General features: G+C 51.5%; 1 protein-coding gene across 1 annotated transcript in view; it reads right to left on the bottom strand.

The window, feature by feature from the left end:
• LOC111152533 (iron responsive element binding protein 2) overlaps positions 1-17,030 on the bottom strand; it is a 42,282-nt gene extending 25,252 nt beyond the window's left edge. Inside the window, exons 1-5 of the mRNA XM_022511020.1 lie at positions 16,945-17,030; positions 15,331-15,420; positions 2,659-2,824; positions 1,246-1,383; positions 171-389 (exon numbers count right to left, since the gene is read on the bottom strand). Of these exons, the coding sequence (XP_022366728.1) occupies positions 171-389; positions 1,246-1,383; positions 2,659-2,824; positions 15,331-15,420; positions 16,945-16,963 (632 nt within the window). The 5' untranslated portion in view covers positions 16,964-17,030. The remainder of the gene's footprint in view (positions 1-170; positions 390-1,245; positions 1,384-2,658; positions 2,825-15,330; positions 15,421-16,944) is intronic.
• Between the last annotated feature and the right edge of the window lie 4,430 nt (positions 17,031-21,460).

The following is a 21,460-nucleotide window of genomic DNA, read 5'->3' as shown; positions in this document are numbered from 1 at the left end:
TTCTACGGAACAGAAATCGGTGTGGGATTTAGACACTAGCATCTCGGCCAGCCTCGTTGGGGACGGGAGGAGCCTACGTCAGAGGAACCAGGAGGGGACGGGAAAAGGTGGGACTTCTGTAACTGAAAAATAACCCAGCACTAGTCAGTTATTTTTTAAAAATCCCATACTCAGGCACTGGTTGCAAATGAAAAGGACAGAGAATGGGTGTGTTCTCAATCTGCGAAGAAAATCTTCCTGAGCTTCGGGCCGGCTCTCCGGACTCGCACGGCCCCCGGCAGGTGGTCTGGCCTCTACAGGGAAGCTTCTTGGGCTGCGCTCGGAGCGGAGAGAGCTTTCCTGCTTTCTGTAGGTCGCCGCCTCCAGGGTTCGGAGCATTCTGTATTGCACTAGCATTCCAGAAAAGGAGACAGAATATGACCATTTAAAAGTGACACAAAGTTAGCTTCTCAAACAACACACACGTGGCGATGTTATCTGGAACTAAGAAAATGTTGTTCAAATGTTAATGTAGCATTTAACTCAGGTTTCAAAAGCAAGTCTCAGATTACAAAAAAAACCAGAAATAGGTGACTTAAATTTACGGAGATGAAAACACAATTCTACGTGCCTAAGAAAATAATTTTCATGTACTTCCATGACAATTTAAATGACGCCTAGCAAGCACCCAAGTGGGTTTTTTCCCATGTAACAACTTAAAAGCAGCACAGAGCCACAGGGCTAACTAATCTGGAGGGCAAAAGCACTCGCAGGCTGGGACAATCATCTTGGTCTTGTGCGAAAGATCACAGGAGAATTAGGTCTTCTCTAGTCTGAACTTGGTCACAGGGACCTTTTAAATAGAAGATGAGGAAAAACAGAGTTTTAGTAAGCACTGTGATTTTTACCACCGATTAAAGACATTCATGGCTCCCTCCTATCTTCAGATTCTCTCTTGAAGACAAGTAGGTTAAAAAACAAAACATAACGAACAAGAATTCACTCCACAAAGCAGGTTCTAGGCTCACTCATTTTTGCCAAAAATGCAGCAGAAATCTACAAACATGAATACCATTCTAAATTCAGGCTTCGTTAAACAAGCTCATCATTACATAAACTTCACCGGCTCTTTTTCTAGATCAGTGTGCTCTGACCGCAACAGCCTTCACTCAGGCGCAATCTGGCTCTAACCCCTTTCCCCTAACCAGGGGGCTGGCTGCCGGCTGCCCCGCACAGCTGACTCCACAAAGATCTGTGCTCACTCACCATTTACTGAAGTCAATCTGTAAAGAATGGTCAACTGTGAGATCCGTCGGACGGGCAGGGTGAACTTTTCTCGGGTCACCTCCAAGAATTTTTACTGCCTCCCTCATAGCAGCAAAATCCACCATTGCTGGTATTCCACTGACAAATAAAAAATGATGAAAATTATGGACTGAATGGTACTTTCATATGCTCAAATAATTAATATACACTGATTCACTTTTATATCTAAATGTATCCCTTTCTAGTTCACACTTGTGTTGGATTACGCACTTATTATCCAAAGTTCGTGTATCCTGGTTTCATAAGAACCAGCATCAATGCTACTGAGAACTTGAGTACCACAAATAACACAAGAGAGGACTTTTAGAGGCAAAAGAAAACTTCCAGAGACCTGTCTACGGAATTCTTTCCCTCTCTTAAACTTCATGAGATCCCTCCTCCCTCCCACAGTCTTCTCAGGACCCCGAGCTCACGACTAGATGTACCCGCCTCCAGGCACCTGCGGCCCCGCCGGACACACAGGAGTGTACAGGCAAGCTGCGGCCCTGAATGCTATCTTAAGCGCTCTCACAGCAGCGCACACGGGGTGTAAAGCGCAGTGGCATACAAACCAGATTTGGGGGGCTGAGGGGAGGCTCTTATTTACCTAGCTAACTCTGAGTTTTATTCTAAGTGTGATGGACGTCCACCGGCGTACAGGGAAATGACAGGACCCTGGTTAACATTTTTAATTAAGTCACATGATCTACTATGAAGACAACCACAGACCGTAAGAGTGCGAGCAGGGGTACTGGCTGGAGACACTAACAGCTGAGCGGTAGTCCCGGGAGGGCGGCCGGGGCCAGCACCGGGACGGGGGCGGAAAACTCTAAGAGGTCTGTGAGCTCAGGACACGTCGCAGAGGTAGAGTCCACAGCACTTGCTGACAGACTGGATTAGGAAGGAGGGAAAGAGAGGAGACGGGCATCTCCTGTGATGGGGGAGACGTGGAGAGGGATGGTAGAACAGCTGCGCAGTAGGGTCTGCCTAACTCTGAGAAAGCCACGCACTCACTGGAGACAACGAGCAGGCAGAGTTCGGCAAAAGCAGGTTTTCAATAAAGAGTGCAAGAAACAAGCACCTCGCTTGTACTGAATTGCTGTAGTTTAGAAAGGGCTGTTGTTGTTACGTTCTATTAGTAAGCGTACAGTGTTCCAAGATTCACTGTCCGCATATTACACCCAGTGCTCCAAGCGATCCGTGCCCTCCTTAATACCCACCACCCGGCTCACCCAGCCCCCACCCCTCCCCTCTAAAACCCTCAGTTTGTTTCTCAGGACAATTCTTTAAATTTATGGACCAATCTTCAGAATTACAAACGGAGCCAACCACCAGCGAGTCTGAATTTTATGAAGGAAACACTCTACCACTCACGTAAAATCTTGAAGAAGAACACGGGCAGGAAAAAAGGGCACTTCGACATTACTTTGTTTGGTTTTCCAGTCTAAAATGTTCATGACATCTTCCTTTTTCATTAAAAAACCATCACAGTTCCGCACAGCAGCTTCCAACAGGACCCGTATTGAGTAAGGCAGAACATCTGAGTCAGAGACAGTATTACTATTAATAGGGGAATAGTCTTAACTGCATACTATAAAAATCGCAACAGTAAAAACTCAGATAAAGACAGGGATGCTCCGTTTACTCAGTTGCAATAAACACAGAGGAAAACACCATTTATGTTAATACCAGGCTCACTTTAAATCTGAATTTCCCATATATCAGTCAAGTTGCTAAAAAAGCAGATTAAACATTCGTGAAAGAACTGCACATTTCTGAAATGGGCACGTGAGACTGACCAATACTCAACATTCAGGGAAGACACAGAAAATCCGAATTAAGTATAATAATGAAAACATCCCTAAACTGTATAGAAGTCTGTAATAAATTTTAAAGATTGCCATCGAAAGTGGTTAGTTTAAATCAGGGTGCTTATTGGAGTGAAAATCACTTCATGCTAATTGTCATTCACCCTGGAGTCCTCGTTTAAGTATATCAGAGACACAGACTCCAAGACCCTCAAGTTTTCAATCACACCCAAGTCCCACACCAGATTTGAGACTGAGTCAGTGTGGGCCCAGCTGCATGAGCCCCGGCGGCCCACAGAGCCGACCCTGGCGCTGCTGTCTAAAGGGACGAAGATGTCTGCATGTCGGTAAGGAATGATCTCCAGAATGTACCATTCTGAGAAAACGCAGTGCAAAACAATGTTCACAGCACCCTACCATTTCAGTAAGAAAAGGCATTTTAAAAAGTGTAAAAACACACATGGTATAACAATTATAAAGTTTTAAATTATATATTAAATACATATTTTAATTTTACTACCTTTAAAATATTACTTGAAAATACTACTAAAAGCTTTTAAATATATTACAAATATATTAAATAAAGAATAACATATGCTTTGTCTCCAGAAAGAACAATGAAAGGACAAACTGAAAAGTTAGTATCTACTCCCATAACATTTTGGCTGTTATCTCCCTAGCAAGACACGTAAAAAGGACAAAAAGTACCACAAAGAAAACTACATTCGGGTATTAGCACAGAGAGTGCAGCCTGAAGTTGCCCTACATGAGGGAAGGAAGGCAAAAAGCACTTGGTTACTGTGGCTAGAAACCAGGATTTTTTTTTTTTTTTAAGATTTTATTTATTTGACAGACAGAGATCACAAGTAGGCAGAGAGGCAGGCAGAGAGAGAGGAGGAAGCAGGCTCTCCGATGAGCAGAGAGCCCGATGTGGGACTCGATCCCAGGACCCTGAGATCATGACCTGAGCTGAAGGCAGAGGCTTAACCCACTGAGCCACCCAGGCACCCCGGAAACCAGGACTTTTAAGAGTAATGAAACAGAAGTGTAAAAATCAGAGTAGCTAACTTAAAAACAAACAAACAAAAAAAACCCTCCATTTCAATTGGAATCATAGGTACAAACTCATGGTTTTTTTTTCTCCTTTTAAAAAAACGTGTGTTTCCAGCTCTGTTCAGTGAAAAGGCCCCGAAGATGACGATCCACCAGTAAGGCCCCCCAACCCCCACCCCGGCCTCTCCAGCTGCTGTTACGCTAACTACTGTTTTCCCACCAGGAGGAAAACACTAGAGTTCCTCCCTCATCTGGGACATCCCGTGTCAGAACCCGAAGGGAATGCTGATGGGTCCGCGTGAGCATCGGAGTCACTGACGCATCAAACACAGCAACAGCCCTTAGTTCGTGAGGACCCTGGAAAAAACCCTTGTGACGGCCATGCAAGCTCCTCGAGCAAGTCAGGACCCTGAAAACTCACAAAGCGGGAAACACATCAATCCTTATCTCGTCCTTCCTCATTTCAAGGACCCAAATAGCGAAGAGCAAGTTCCTCCTCACAGAGGAGCGGAAGCCGGTAACACAGAAGAGGGAGGGTGTCACCCGCATCTCCCACATGCGGGACACGACGAAAAGGGCCTTGGACGGCGCTGGAACATTCAGTGAGACGTGATCACGCCGACTCAACGCACGGAGCCCGCGGACGCCCGCCACAACGGCCAGCACCGTCAGACGCGGAACGGGGGAGACGTCATCTGCTCTGAGGAACGCGAAGAGCCAAGCCCGCCACCAGGGTCCTCGCAGACACACGCACCTCCCGACGCTGAGGCAGCCGGCCGGCTCCCCCCGCCCCCCCCACCGCCAACAGGGGCAGGGCGGCAGGAAGAGGACCCGCCAAGGAGCGACCGGAGCGACGCGCGTGGCTGCGTGGGCACCAGAGCGGCACCAAGAAAGCGGTGAGGGGGTGCGCGCCGGCCGCCAGGGACGCGGAGCCGGAGTCGCCAATGGCCAGGGAAGTCTGAACACGGACCACGTTCCACATCATAGGAGGGAATCGCCATTAATTGTCGCAGCGACGATAAAGGTGCAGCGACACTGCTTAAAGTCCCGTCACACATCAGCCATGTGTGCTGAAGCGCATCTACAGGTTCCGGAACCCGTGAAAGTGTTTCCAGCGAAGGTCGGCAACGCTGACAACCGGCTGACGAACACAAAGTGGGTCATGACTCCGTCCCTACGGATGGGACTGACGTTTACCTCACAGAAGTTAAAGATGAACAAAGTTCTAGGTGAGGACACAAAAGAGCATGCAGCCAGACACACCGCACTGAACGCCCGTACCCGCCACGCACGGCAGGCGCGACCCGACAGCGGCCTCCAGCCCAGCCGTGCTCTCGCCCGCAACAGGAGCCCCAGGCATCGAGCGGAGCCGTGAGTCTCCAGGACCGTAAGCGCGGCGCGCATGCGCGAGCTCTCGGCCTCCCTCCATCAGAACCACGACCGCCGCCTCCAGACGCGGGGAACCGCGGGGCGGAGATGTTTTGATGAAACACTCGGAAATACTGAGGAAGGAAACACTGTCACAGAAGCAAACACACACACCGGTTTTCTATGTAGTTAACCGTTCTGGAAAAACGACGACAGGAATATTTTTTGTTTAAAGATCTTCACAAAAAGCATTTATTCAAATTTCTAATAAAATACAGCAAACTTGGCAATTATGTCCACTTGCTCCTGAAATCCACTGAAAGAAGAGTAAAGAAATAAAGCCATAAACCCACAAGAACAGAGAGAGGCAGACACGACTCGAGAGACTCTGGCCAACAGCACAGGGACGACCAAGCCCATGGGGGTGGGGGTGGGGGGGACCGGAGGCGCAGACTGGGACGCGGGACAGCCCGGGTGTCTCGAGGGCTGGCGCAGAGCTAAGCGGCCACGGAGCGAAGCCTTCCGAACTCCAAGGGAAAACCGAACCGTTTCCAGCCTAGAGAGCTCTGGCCACGGGCAACCCCAGTCGCTCAGGCAAGGCCTCCGACACCGCGCTCCCAGGGCGGGCGCGACGGGAGGGAGGCGGGGAGGAGACACGCATGTGGGACGCGGGGTCCCCGGTGCAGCAGACGCAGTGCGGTCCCCGCCCGGGCAGGCAAGGACGTCCAGGCGGCATGCGGTCAGCAGAAGCGGGACAGAGGAACCGCCGCACCACCCGATTCTGCCGGGAGTTGTGGCCTTCTTCGGGGGCCGGGGCTGCTGTTTCCGTCATCACCTTAGTGGTCTCGCGGGCTTTTAACTCCATCACTTGGAAGTTCAGTATCGCACGCAAAAGCCCGAGCAAACACGCACGCTACAAGAACGTCGGCGGGAACCGGCTGGTCTGTCACCGAGATGCACGAGGCCGCACGTGTGGCTCACTCAGCTGTAACCTCCCGCGGCCAAATGCAAGGAGTGAGGGCGACGTGCGGCCTCCACACCGTCCCTCCGCGCCTCACACCACCCGTCCGCCTGCCCCTCACACCGCCCCCCCCACCCCCGCTTCACGCATGCGCCCATTCTCTCTCTATCTCGCTGGCTCGCTGGCTGGCGGATCTGGACGCCAGGCCCTGGGCTCACGACCCGAGGCGGAGGCAGACGCTTCACCGAGGAGCCAACCCGGAGGCCGGCGGCCTTCAGGCCGCTAAGGACAGCAAGGGCCCTGCGAGGGGGCAGCGTTCCGGGTGCTCTCCCTGCACCGCGGCCCGTCCCCCCCGGGGGGCGTCCAGAGCGCGGGCTCACAGCCGCTCCCCGTCCACCCCCACCACGGGAAGCCAGCCCTGCGGTCTCCGGCTGGGGGGCCGGGGGCGTCGGGCTACCCTCCCCGAGCGCGCTCGAGCGCATCCACGCCACGACGAGGGCCCGCACGCGCTCAGGCCCTGTTCCCGCGGGAGAGCGGCGCAGTGCACACCGCCATCCTGCCCACCCCACCCCGTGGAGGCCGGGGCCGCGCTGCTGGGATCACTCCTCCGGAGTCTGCGTGCGGGTCAGCGCTGTCGCTGCCCTTGGGCAGGCTGCTCCGACGGAACCGCCGGGTCACACGGCGAGTCACCGGCAGCGTCTTAGCCAAGCGCGCGCCCACCTTCCCGAGTGGCTGCCCCACCCGCCTCCCCACAGCGGCGCAGGAGGCTCTCAGTCCCGGCCCGCGGCTATGACAGTCACTGTGGTTTCTGCGGTGCTGACCTGTGGAGGAGGAGGGAGGAACAGGACCCCGCGACCCCGGAGACAACCGGGTCAGCGTGAGCACCGAGCGACCTCAACGGGGCTTCTCTGCCTTCCCCTGCGCTCCCCACACAGCGGCTCCTCTCTCCCGCCAGACCACCCGACCTCCTGCTCCTCCCCGGCGCCCACGAGCCCAGCTGCTGGGGAGCCTCTCCTTCCCCATCTGAGAAGGCAGCGGTGGCCCTACCAAGTCCCCCCCCCCCCCCCCGGCTGCTGGCACCTGGCAGGACGTGGAGTCGCCCACCAGCCCCTCTCTGGCCCGCAACACAGCCCTCCACCGGGCTCTCCACAGGCGGTGGCCTCCAGCCCCAGTGAGACACGCAGCGCCGTGACTTCTTTCTGAAGCTCTGGACAAGGTTTTCTGAGAATCACCCTATTCTCGAAGTCCGTTTCTCCAGACTTCCACTCACTGTTCTGTCCACACTAACCTGATCTCTAGCCTTAAAACACCAGTGACACCCCCCTCAGCACAGTTCGAGAGCCAGCTATTCCGGCCCTTGTCACACTCCTCCTCCCAGCTCCCACACCGCCCCCCACTTCAAACGGGCTGTGGGAAGACCATGTTCCCCGTCTCCCACCTCATAGTTCACCATGACTTGCAAGCACAGGAACTGCCTTTGTTCCAGAATATTCTTCAAAGTTAATACAGTGAATGGCCTTGAAGATACGGATAGCATCTCCTTCTCAAGAAAAAGTAAGCATACCTACTGTCCATTATGAAAGATCTGGGTCCCCTTAATCTGAGCTTCTTTCCTGCAACACAACCACTGTGCATGTTACACGCATTATCTGGCCCTATTCAAACTCACCAGGAGAAACGGGGGCCTGGGAAACTGACAGAAATGCTGGTACTGCTTTGCTGTGGGTAATAAACCATCCACTGTCTCTGATCCAAGAGTCTCGCGGCTACTGCCCACACTTATGAAACTAAGTCAGGCTACTTTGTTAACTTGCAAGGAGAGGAAAATTCAAGATCCTTTACACCCGTCTGCCTCCAGTTTGCTGGAGTCCTTAATACTTTACAGTCCTTAATACTTTCTGGCAGCCCTGTTTTGGCTTCCTAGCCAGCCTCTACTCCTTTGCCTATTTTGATTTTTGTGATTTTTTAAGTAAGCTCTATGCCCAACGTGGACCTTGAACTCACAACCCTGAGAACAAGAGTCACATGCTCTACCGACTGAGCCAGCCGGGCCTCCTCCCCGCAGTACTCTGCCTGCTCCTCAATCGTCAGAGTTCCTGAGACTTCACAGCTAGCTCACTTCTTTTCTCACCATACTGCCCCCCTCAAGAGTCTTCATCATTCCTGTGGCCTCAAAAGACTCTGCACCAATGATCTCAAAACCCTCCTCAACAGTCTGGGTCTTCTGGGCTCCAGAACCACAGTCTTTGAATACAGCTGTGTTCCCAAACTCACCAGTACCTAAACGGATCCCTGGGACATCCCCCGCCCACCCCACATACCGCCTCCTCTGGTGTCCCCCAGCTCAGTAAACAGCACCAGAGCCCACCCGAGGCGCACGCCATCACAACTAGGCAGCGTCCTTGACACCACTCACACATCTTTTGAATCTGTCCACTTCTAGCGCTACCCCCAAATCTTGCCCATCCACCACAGCATTTCTCACTCAGATCCTCTTGCTCGCCTTCTGCCTCCATGCTTACCCCATGCCAGTGGTCCCCGGACTCCAGAAGGCCCCTAAAATTCTTTCCGGAACCTGCAAAGTCAACTCAGACATTATGTGCTTTGTCACCACTTTGAGACATGCACTGATGGCGCCAGAACAACAGTGGGCGCACAGCTGGCGTCCCAGCAGAGCTCAAGGCAGTGGGACCAACCTGTCCTCGTTCTCATCGCCTGCTTGTTTTCGCACAAAATACCTGCTTCACTTAGAACGTCCGTGATGAAGCAGAAAAGGTGTTCATTTTAATTAAGTCTCAACTTCTGAGATCAAACCTTAATTTTCTGTGTGACGACGAGATGGACAGGTAACGAACAACACATGGGAACCACGACAAGTGGGTAACTTAGACTAGCAAAAGTAGGTAATTTGTGTTATCACACTTCTGAAATGAGCTGGTAACAAATGATACCCTTGTGATCGATTAGCGGAAGATCCCACAGGCGGCTCGGACTCTGAGAAAAGACGCTGAGGTCTACTATGTGGCACAGCACAACAGGCCTCAGGGACCGCAGAGCAGCCCATTCAAGGCAAACCGGCTGCCACTGCGATTGGGCAGTACAGCTCACCTCCTAGTGTGGGGATCACACTCCTGGTCTGCGGACGGACCGTGCTTGTCCCGTAGCATTTTAACATTTTCAGTTTAATTTCCAACACTGAAAAACCATAACTTTTTCATATGAAAACCCAAATTTCTGGCTTCTTAAAATAAGTTTGAAAAAATTTTACAACACCAGCCTCCCACTTCTGCCCCTTCATACATGCCACCATCCCCACCAGGATCGCCGGCTTGTCGCGGTGGCACTGTCCGTGGTCCCCGCAAGCACAGGCACGCAGCCTCCACCAACAGCCCACAAGCACCCCCTTCATGATCAGTGGGACATTCAAGATTCTCCTCCACCACAGAGACGGTTAAGGTACGGGTAGCAGGACCTTGTTTAAGCAGACAGTGACAGAACTCGTTATAGCACGGACACGGTCAGTACTCCACGCCAGCACCTCTCTGACTCCAGCTCTCAAGCTGGGAAACAATGGTGCGGAGTAGGGAAATCCAGCACTGGTCTGCAAGCAGAAGACAGAGGGGTCTAAGACCAAATTTCATTTACAAGAGAATGTGATGCTGGGCTAGTTCTTAATTGTTAGACTCATTTTCCCCATGTGTAAAAAGGGCAGATAAGACCATCTTTTCTGCCCACCATAAAGCAATATTATGAAGATGTGCAGACCATGTAAAAGGGTTTTGTTCATTTTGCACACGTGAAAATTCCAAGTTTAAACAGGTGCAGAAATCACCCAAAGGAGACAGCAACATGAACTGGCTGACAGCCGGGCCCGGAGACACTAAGTGGGATGGAAGACACACCAGCGAAGGAAGGAGGAAAAGTCACGAACACTCGAGACTTGCCTAAAGCCCCAAGGAGGGTAGCTCTGGAGTCCAGACTGAGAGATAGGGGCAGGACCGTGGGCAAGCACTCACCTGAGGAGCTACAGAGTGAACCTAGAAACCCTGGTCAAAGCCAGGAGCCTGGAGAAAAGATTAACAAAGTGTTCCAGAAGGTCTCGTAACCCCCTCAGATCTGGCCACAGGATTAACTCACGCCCACATCAGATCAGAGTCCAGGTTTCATTTCTGTCTCTAACTAGTACCAAGCCAGATAGGATAGATTTCCAATAAAGAACTGACCTGTTTAAAAAAAAAAAAAAATACTGCCACAAATAGAATCTAAAAAGGCAGAAAAACAGAAATCCAATTCCTGCTTCTTCCAGATTTTTTTCCCCACTGACAAAGGCAGAAAAGATAAGAAGAATTGTACCATTACTGATGAGAGTGCAGAAACACCCACTCTCCCCATTCTCTCCTGGTGGGCATGTCATATGGCAGCAGCTGCTAACCAGGAGACGCACCTCTGTGAAGCCTGTGCAAACAGCCACCCATGGAACGGACAGTCCTCTGTGTCCCATTACCTCCCTGGCTACAGCACGGAAGCCAGAGCCAATCCTGGGCAGGTCGGTGACCAAAAGCCTCAGGAGGGAAAATACACGAGAACAATTACATTCCTTTCCCAGGAATTTGCAATCAGTAAGTACGCAGACTTAACCAGCAAGGTGTTCAGAGCTAAGCTAGGGGCTGAGGCTGCCATTAAGGGGCCCCGTATAGTCAGCAGGCAGGAGGCTGGGCTACAGTGCAGTAGAGGGCACAGAAAATCTGAAGCCTCGAGAGAGAAAATACAGAGCTTCCTCAATTCTGGCCCTTTTTCTGGAGATATAACCACATTTCACCAGCCTGGGAGCTCAGCATCATGACAATCTTACTTCATTTGAGGTAGCGGGTGTCTCTTCTTGGCCACCCAAAGGGCCGAATCTAGAATGGAAAACGTCAACAAAAGCAAAGATAAAATCAACAGAACCTTGGAACAAAATGTGAAGGGTCAGTGAGTCTATGGTCATACCTGGAATAGTAGAATCATATTAGGTAAAAGTAATCCTTGGAAAGGTATGCACTGTGTGTCAACACACCAAGCGAACTATTTCATTGCTAACCCACCTCACAGCCCACCTCCAGAGTCCAGGGCAGAGACACGATTAGAAAACACAGACTTCTGTCCCTCCTAGCAAGGTAACTGCTCCGGCAACAGACCATATTACAAGCCCAGACAAACTAGGCTAAAGAAATAGGCAAAAAAGTCAGTTCTGGCCACAACCAGTCTTAAGTGGCCAGTTAAGACAATGGTAAGAGCATACCCAAGAGTGGCTACTCTGGGCCTTACACAAAATGAGTAAGCCGGCTGCAGAGACAGATGACTGCAGGGCAAAGGGACAGACACCAGGCAGCCTTCAAGTGACAAAAGGAACAGCCTCTGGCTTAGAAACCCTGGTCCCCACGAGCGCTGACTGTGCTTTCTGCCTGCGTCTTCGGATGTCTGGAAATTGCAACATTTTTCTCCAAGTTTCTGTTCCTTATGTCAAGGGTGAAGACTGAACACACAGTATACAGTAAAAGTAGAAAAGACAAACGTTGATGAGGGCAGGGAGAACGGCACACCTCCAACCCACTAACCCTACAGAATGACAAGCCCGCATCGAAATTGCAAGGTCACACATACAGAACAGCAGTGTGTCAACATGGACGAGGCCATGGTGCACCCACATGGGCCATGTGGCCATCAGAGGCTGCCGCGAAGTCGAGTTATCCCACTACCTGAACTCACGCTCCCTGACTCAGGAACCAAGCAGACTCCAGACAGCACGGGACACCAGCATTCCAGGACACGGAAAGATGGTCACAAGATAGCAAGTGCACAAATGAGCAAAGGTTATGAACCAACACACATCACATGCGTTTCTGTTCAAAGTAGCACATTTACATATAGTTGTACCTACACAACAAGACTGTTTCCGCATTGCCTGTAATGGGGTCTTTTTGCAATTCTCAACCCCACTCTAATTCCTTATAAACAATAAAAACACCTCTAAAAACGTAAGACTTTTTTTTCAGAGACTGCAAGTTAGGATTTGGAAAACCCAGCCTTGGCTCTGCTGGTCAGGGAGGGAGAAGACGGGGTGGCTGGGCGGAGCTGAAGAACGGACGACAGGGGCCCCGCTGCTCAGGGACAGCTAGTCTCCGCAACAGGCCTCCGGATAGCAGCCCTCCACGGCCTCCCCCACCCTCCTCACCTTCCCTTCCACCCGTTTGAGGCCTGCCCTGCACCTAACTCCCCAAGTGTGGACTGTCCTCTATGAGCCCTCTGGTCCCCAGCAGCTCGAGGCCTCACTCCTACAGAAAGCAGCCTCTGACTCTCCGGGACAATGATTGCCCCCCCTCGGAAACAGGTCTATTTTCACAGGAACAGCTACTCAACATCTCCAAGGCCGCAGTCAGTGTGCTCCAAGGCCACACAGGCAGCTCTGGATCCCTAAAAAGGCGGTTTGCTGTAAGTGAAGTTATATAAGGCCAAAATGGAATCGACGTGCGCAACGTGTCCACTTCCGTAAACATCCCATGAGGCAAAGCCTGGGAAGCAAAAAGATAAAACAGCAGTAAAAAAGCAGCAATCAAATGATTTGTGTTGTGCCCCATGGAAAGACAGACAGAGGAAGAGGAGGCATCCAGGGAAGGAGTCCAGGCCGGTTTGTTCCCCAACTGTGCAAGCGCTTCTCTCTGCGCCATCACCCCTAAATGCCAGAAGGCTACCCCCTCTGTCTTCCGGACACTCTGGCCGCAGAGATGCAGGGCCCCTCAGGAGCTCTTCTCCCCGTTCCCCTTCCAGTGGCCTAGAACTTGGGCAGGGCCTGTAGGTGCACCAGGATCTGCCACCAAAAGCATGAGACCAAAACAGAAAACAAGAAGCCTGGCTCCTGGTCCTTGCCGACCCTGTTGCGCCACAGCCCCAGTCTGCCAACTCTGGATTTCTGCTCCATTTGTTAAAGTCATCGTTCGGAAGGGTTTCAGGTCCCGGTGCTGCAAGCATTCCTGACACGCGAGCAAGGGGCTGCCAGGAGCTCATCCCGTCTGTCTGTCCTCCCCGGGACAGGAGAGGACGGAGCACACTCGCCCCCTCAACCCCCACTAGCAGGGAGCACACCATGGCAGGCTCCCCACCCGGCCGGCACCGGTATAGGGGCCCAAAGCCCAGCCCCAAGCGACACCCCGAGTGCAGGATAACCCCCGAGCGCAGGTCAGTGAGGACACTCAATGTGGTCTCTCCAGAAGGTGACACACACGCTCTGCTCTGATGATAAACAAGCAAAACAACCTGCTGCTCCAGTTACTCCTCTCTGCAAGTCAGTTCTGCTTTCAAACTTTATTCCCTCAAGTAACTACTAAGAAATTGCTCTTGTAATTATGAATAAGCCTTTCATAATAACCACTCCATGAATAAAACAGGGCTTTAATCCCAGGGAAATAAAAGCCAAATCTCTGCTTTGAAAGCATTTCTATTTACAGCTGTGTTATTACTGTATTTTCCGTGGTTATAAAAACCCTGGATACTCTGAAACCAGTTATCTCTAGATGCCTAGGAAAACTTATTTTCCAGAGAAAATTTAGCTTTTACATCATAAACCATTCTTAGTGCATTTTAATTATTTTTCAAAGTTTCCTGCTGATTTTCTGCATTTCAGAAATATAGACCATCTTCATGTGGGCACATCTCCACAAATGATCCACAGAAAGAACTTACACCCAATTTCTAAACTATCTGCACATATGTTCTTCTAGTATTTATTAAGCTATAAAATATGGATTAAGAATCTTCCAGGACAGAATCACTAGGTATTACAAGGAAGTAAAGCGAAATAAAAAATCTTTCTGATGTATAAGCAATTGAGGTGTTCCCTTTTCAAAAGTAACAGGAACTCGTCATTGGCGAAAAGGATGAAATCCCTGTGAATTAAAGACACGCGGCACTTACAGAGACAACCAACCTCTCTTGATACGAATGCCGGCACCTAAACATGGTAGAAATGGCTGCTCTCATTCTGCTGAACCTCTTATTTATAAAAGCAACCTATTTCTAAGACAGCTTTCTTCTACAAAATATTTAAATTTTCTCACAATGTACAAGAAAAACTGCTAGTGGCAGTCTAGAATATTTAAATACATCAAAATCTACAGAAAAATCACAGAAGTAACCTCAATTAAATAGTACAAGGAAAAGGATTAAAAGAAATGCTCCCTCCAAAACGCACTAAAAGAGATTTGGCATTTATTTTCCTAGTAGTTTTCCCGGAAAATCCACACACACAAAAACCACTCTTCCAACAGGTGTTGCCTTCATTGGCTGGTTCAGGTGCTCAACTGTCAACAAAGTCAAGACTTCCACCCAGTTCCCTAGGTGAGCCAAGTTCACTCTCCTGAGATCTCAGTGAAAGGGCTGCCCAAAGGTGGCGCACAGGCAAGGACACAGCATGCCCAGCCCCAGAGCACCACTCTGATTGGGGGCCCGATGACGAGTCCTACCCACGTAGGACAGGTAAAAAATCCTGGGCTCTGTTCTCTTGAAAAGGTAAAGCATGCACTTAAGAGATGTAGAATAACATCAGCAGGTTTTTTTGTTGTTGTTTTTAAATTGCACTAGTTTCTCCATGGAAAAAAGTCATGGCTAAATTAACTTACATTTTTAAATGAGAAGTAAAGGGATGGACGTGCACCCTCAAACAAAAGTTGTTCTGAGAGGAGTTTTTAAATTGTAAGAGGTTACTGTAGGTTTGCCTGTTACAACATGGTGAGAGTAATTTAACATTTCTTCAGTTCAGCTTAACAAATGCATTTTTATTATTACAAACTAAACAAACCCCCCCAAATTAAGCAACATTACCATACTTGGTGCCTCCAAGTCTAGGTACATTGAAGAACTTCTTACGTGAACTGTCATGCAATGTTTCAATAAGGTATTCAAAAGCATATCCTGAAAAAAAAAATTATACTTTCATTAAAAACAGCTACAAAGTGCTTTAATTTAAAATGAAAATAACTGGAAACCCGCTTTGTCCAAAAGAATTTTTTGCAGTGCTGCAAATGCTCTCTACTTGCGCTGTCCAGTAGGGCAGCCACAGGCCGCAAGTGGTTACTAAACACTTGAAATGTGGCTGTAGCCACGGGGGAAGTGAACTTTAAAATTTAATTTTTATTAATTTAAATTGAATCACACATGGCCAGGATCCATGGTATTGGACAACACAGCTCAAATTATAACTCCTGTCAAACAGAGACAGGTAAGATAATCAACTCCTGAAATGTGGTAACAAAGAATACCAGGGAAGGAAAAACAAGAATGATTTAAATGATGTACAGGCCTTTTAGGAAGACAAGTCCTGAAAAATGCTAAGTACAGAACGATCCGAAAACCTGACAACTGTCAGAAGGATTGATTTTTTTAAAAAATAACCGAAAGACAGATTTTTACACAGCATTCAACAACGTGGACAAAATCAAAAGGACACCAAAACACAAAACTTAGCAGGGAAGACCACTAGTCTTAGACTGAAGGTAGAAATGAACGAGAAAATATCTGGATAAATCAAGATTCTCGCCAAGGCAACACTCTTTCTGGTTTTGCATCACATGAACCTGGGGGTCTCACTGGAGGGCTCCCCAGCTCCCAACGTCCTGGAGGGGGGGGCGGGTGGAGAAGAACCTTCAGATCAGGTCTTTTGTGCAGACTCATGGCTGTGGGTGGGCAAGACCCTCCGTGAGGGCAGCGCCCTGAGCCCAGGGGAGAAGGCAGGAACACAGCCCCATCAGACAGCACGAGTGTTCCCTCTCATGTTGGGGGTGGGGGGAAGGGGGAGCAAAGGGACAGAGGAGCAAGGGGCAGGAAGCGCATGGGGGAGGGAAGCAGGGGCGGGGGGGGCAGGGGGGCAGGGGGCGGGCAGCAGGGACAGGAGGAGCAGGAGAGGCAGGCGGTAGGAAGGGCAGGAGCGGCAGGAGAGTCAGGGGGCGGGGGGGAGGGGGCCAGGGGCCGGGAGGCAAAGGACCGGGAGTAGCGGACAGGAGGAGCAAGGGGGCAGGGGGGACAGGGGGACAGGAAAAGCAGGGGACCGGGAGCAGGGGGGCAGGGGAAGCAGGGGGCAGGAAGAGCAGAGGACCCGGAGCAGGGGCAGAGGGAGCAGGAGGGGCAGGGAGGTCATGAGGGTGGGGAGACCCACCGCCGCACGCACCGCCGGGAGCCGGCTGACCGGAGCCCGGCCTTGACCGCCCCCACCCCGGCCCGCGGCCGCAGCAGAGGGAGGGGCCCGGGCGGGCGGCGGGGCCCAGCAGGGGCCCGCGGGACCCCCGCCAGGACTGCCGAGCAGCGGCGGGCCCCGCGCAGGCCCCAGGCCCAGGCGAGGGCGGCGGGGAGCCCCCAGGGAGCGCGGCCCGAGCTCGCCAACCTCGGCCGAGCGAACCCCGGCGAGGGGAGCGAGCCGCGCGGCACCGAGCGGGCACTGACCTGCACCGGGGGCGTCCATCGCCGGAGAGCATAGTATCCCTGCGCGGAGGGGGCCCGCGGGGGAAGGCGGGGGAGGCCGGGCGGGGAGAGGGGTGGAAGGCGGGCGGACCGGCGGGGGAGCAGGAAGGGGCTGTCTCGCGCAAACACCGCGAGAGCCGCGGCGCCCGGCCGGCTGCGTTCGCGAGATTTGCCGCGCGGCTGTCGCGAGATTTCCGGACGAGGAAACAAAGAAAGACGCGGGGCGGTGCTCGGGGGAGGGGGGAGGGGGGCGGTGCTCGGGGAGGGGGGCGGTGCTCGGGGGTGGGCGGGGCGCTCGGGAGTGGGCGGGGCGCTCGGGAGTGGGCGGGGCGCTCGGGAGTGGGAGCGGTGCTCGGGCTGGGGGCGGAGCTCGGGCGGCGAGTTCCGGAGGAGCCGCGCCGCCACCCGCCGACGCTGCGCTCGGCTTCCCCGCGTCGCTCTGCCCCAGCCCCGGCCCCCGCGAGCCCGCACCGCCCAGCCGCCGAGGGTCCGGGGCGCGGGCCGAGCCGGTTCCCAGGCCTTGCCTCCCGGCAGCTTCCGAGGGCCTCGGCGGATGGCCGGGTTCCTCCCTTCCCGCCCCGGAGGCTGCGCTTGCTTGTGCCGGCCGCTCGGCGTCGGGGTGTCCGGAGACACCAGGGCTCCGCGCTGCGCCCCGAGCCCCGTCCCCGGCCCGCCCCGCCTGGGTCTCCGGCCGCGCTCGTGCCGCTCCCCAGCCTGCGGCGCCGGAGTCCGGAGACGTGCGTGTTCTCCGGCGCCACGTCCACAGACACCCCGGACCCAGCGTCTCCCCAGGACACTCCCGAGTGCCCCCAGGCCCACGAGTCCTTCCCAAATGCTTGCCTCGGCGGGCGGCAGCACCGTGCACCCGCGGTCCGAGCCCGAAACCTACGCGTCGTCCTGGGATCGGTGCGGACCCGATCTGCGCTCCGCCCCGTCCAGCCCGACCGCCTGCTCCCGCCGCGCTGCAGAGGTGAGACGAGCTCGCCGAGGGCGCCGGGCACCGCGGACTGCAGCCTTCACTTCCCCGCGGTGAACAGACTCAGCCAGCGGCACGCAGCGACTCGGGCCTCGCCCTCGGTTCCCGTGCACGAGCAAGCCCACAGGTTCCGCGAGTCCTTCGGGGTCGGCTGCCTCACACCTCTGGGTGCCCCAGAGAACCTCTCTGGGCAGAATCACCGCGCTCACTGTGATAACCTCTGCCCTCTCCGGCCAACCCGGCTCCTCCTCAGGCCCTAGTCCGGATAGCGTTTCCGACGGGAAATATTTGCTGACTTTTCCCAGCCCCGAGTCTTTGGGAAAGTGAAGACACGCTTCCCTCTCGCGCCCCTGGGTGGCTCAGTAGGTTAAGTGTCTGCCTTTGGCTCAGGTCTTGATCTCAAGGTCCTGGGACTGAGCACTCCCACCCCCCATCAGGCTCCTTCCTTGGCAAGAAGCCTCCTCCTCCGTCTGTCTCTTACCCTGCTCGTACTCTCTCTCAAATAAATAAAATCTTAATTTAAAAAAAAATGCTTCCCTATCCTATATTGTAGATAATGCACTTCATTACACTTGATTGCAATTGCAGATTTACGGTATTTCACACATTCCGGTTAGATGTATGGGAGAGTTGTATGGGAGAGTACCCTAGGAGTAGTGGCTTAACCAATACAGACCTGTAATTATCTCCTGTGACAAAACCCACAAGAGCTGTCCCCGGCCGCTGCTGCAGTTCGGTCACACCATCAAGGATCCTGTCACCTCGTGGTTGTAGGATGACCCCGTCATACAGAAACATAATGGTGTCCTACAACTTCCCAAAGCAGGGGGGAGCTGGTGCAGACCACCTCTCTCTTCTTAGTACTGTTTCTTAGTGTAGTCTCCATGCCCAACTTGGGGCTTGAACTCACAACCTCAAGATGAAGAGTCCCACGCGCCCCTGAGCCAGCTGGGCGCCCCAGAGCATCTCTCTCCTTTTACCAACATGACTTCCGAAGATCCTCTCCAGACCTCTCTTTGACCAGAAATCAAATCAGTCCTTCTCCACCCCATCAAACCCAACACCCATTCAAGGCGTATGATTTTGGAGTGTATCCTTTACTACCCTGGCATGAAATTCACCAATAACTTGCACAAAACAATAAAATAATCTACATGATGCCCTAACTGTAATATAAAGGAAAGACAAAAGTAACTGATTAGAAAATACTGTTACAATATATAGGACACAGGCATGTCTGTACTATATGATGTAATGGTGTCTCAGATGCTAGCGTCTACTTACAGTGGCTTTACAGAACACAATATTAAACGCTTTTTCATTTACATTTGACATTTCAAAATAAGGATGAAGTATATAGTGCATAAATATATATCATGAAGGCATATATATGATAAGCGCACATACGTGATATCATACAGGCCATAGGGGGAGAGTAATAAATGAATCGATGACTCCAATGCTGGAAGCGTTGTCGCTGTTGATTTTCTGAAATAGTGAACAATTCTTGGTAAAGTGCCAAACAAAGTAAATTACAAGCTTTCCTCTTTCTACGCGATATTTGCATACCTGGGAAATTCAGTGTACATTAAAACCTTACCCAGATTAATTTTATTTGTAAATGGCATTAAGTTTTAGGCTCATATACTTGTAAACAAATCTGTTGTTCTCGCTTTTCTATTTGTGAGTGTGTTATGCACCCAAATACCTGGCAGCGTGTTCTGTGGGGGCGCTCGTCTGCTTCTTTCCTGTGTAGCTGTGCGCTGTGGGGTGCAGGCAGCCTGACGTTTGTTAACTCCGCCGAAAGTGCTCCCCCACTACAGCAACAACCAAAAACACCCTCCTGTTTTCTGAATGTCTTGATTCCACTGAGAAGCACTAACTTAGATCAATCACCATGTGTCCTGGGGCTGGACTCATTATTGCCTTAAAAAAAAAAAAAAGCAAAGATCTTTAGCCACCTGGGTGGCTCAGTGGGTGAAGTGGCAAACGTGGTAAAAGCATGTGGTTAAACGAACTGTGGCCCATCCTCAGGGTGGAGGAGACTCAGCGATAAAAAGGAAGAAACTAATAGTACAACAACCGGATGGACCTCCAGGGAAGGAAGGTGAAGGAAAAAAGCCAATCCTAAAAAGTTCTATAGAGTACGGTTCTATTAGCACAACATTCTTGAAAATGTGGAAATTACAGAAACGGAGAACAGGTGAGCCGCTGGCCAGGGGCTCAGGGAGGGCGGAGGAGCGCAGCCTAGAAGGGAAGTGGGTGAGATCATAAAAGGGCAGCATGACGGACCGTTGGAAATGGTCTGTATCTTCACTGTGGTCATGGTCACATGAGTGGTAAAATCACATAGAACTACACACACACACACACACACACACACAGGGGCCTGGCAAAGGAGCAGCAGTCTGAAAGGTGAAAAGATTGTATCAATGTCCATATCCTTACTTTGTTACTGTGCTTTGTTATATCGGGGAAGACTGGGTGAAGAGTACGCAGCCTCTCTATTACTTCTTACAACAGCATTTAAATCTACAAAGATCACAAAATAAAAAGGTTTTAAAATGGGTGAATTAGAGCTCCGTGAACTTGTTTATTTTTTTAAAGATTTCATTTATTTTATCTGTCAGAGAAAGAAAGCATGAGCAGCAGGCAGAGGGAGAAGAAGTCTCCCCGCAGAGCAGAGAGCCCGATGCAGGGCTCCATCCCAGGACCCCAGGATCACTATCTGAGCCAAAGGCAGATGCTTAATCCACTGAGCCACCAGGTGCCCCCAAAATTGGAGTTTTTATTAGCAAGGAAGACGAGGGAACATCGGTGAGGTTGGCAACCCTGTGTCTGCCACATACCAGCAGACTACACGCTCTGGGAGGACCCATGCTGTCCCCAGCATCGAATACAGCGCCGGGCACAGAGTAGATACCCATTTAAAGCCTGCCCACTGAACGAAATGACCTGTTCAAGGGTGTCCATCCGGCCGCACCAGAGTAAAAACAAAGGCTAATCGTTTGGTTCTCCTTTCAACACTTAGAAAATGTGCATTTGGTTTTTATTTAGAAGAGAGATGAGGAAGTTCAATGAGAAGAGCAGAGGAGGACCTTCCCCCAAAGGCCACACACGGACCGCAATCGCCTGTTGATCCTATAGGTCACTCTTGGGAACACCATCTCTCTGCCTAGGTCCCAGCATTTTTCCCCAACCACATCCGCATTCTTCCAAGAGATGATCTCACAATACATTTGTCTCAGGTCCCCTTCCTGCTGGGAATTTTCACCCTTGTGATACTCCAGTGCCCTTAGACGAGTGGCCTATGCAGGCCCGTCTCTTTTTCTTCAATTAAACTTTTATTTTCAGGAAAAAATTCAAGGATACAGAAATTGTGAGAAAATTACAATACACTTTCTCATACCTGCCACCTAGATTTATTTAGTGTTGACATTTTGCCACATTTGCTTGATCTTTCTCTCTGTTTACAGACTGCATAATGAGACCCTCAGTATTTGGGGACATTTATTAGTTTGT

Source organism: Enhydra lutris, unplaced genomic scaffold (genome assembly GCF_002288905.1).
Source record: "Enhydra lutris kenyoni isolate GAN:26980312 unplaced genomic scaffold, ASM228890v2 scaffoldscaffold29, whole genome shotgun sequence".
Classification (NCBI taxonomy): domain Eukaryota; kingdom Metazoa; phylum Chordata; class Mammalia; order Carnivora; family Mustelidae; genus Enhydra; species Enhydra lutris.
This window is presented reverse-complemented; position numbering and strand designations above follow the sequence as displayed.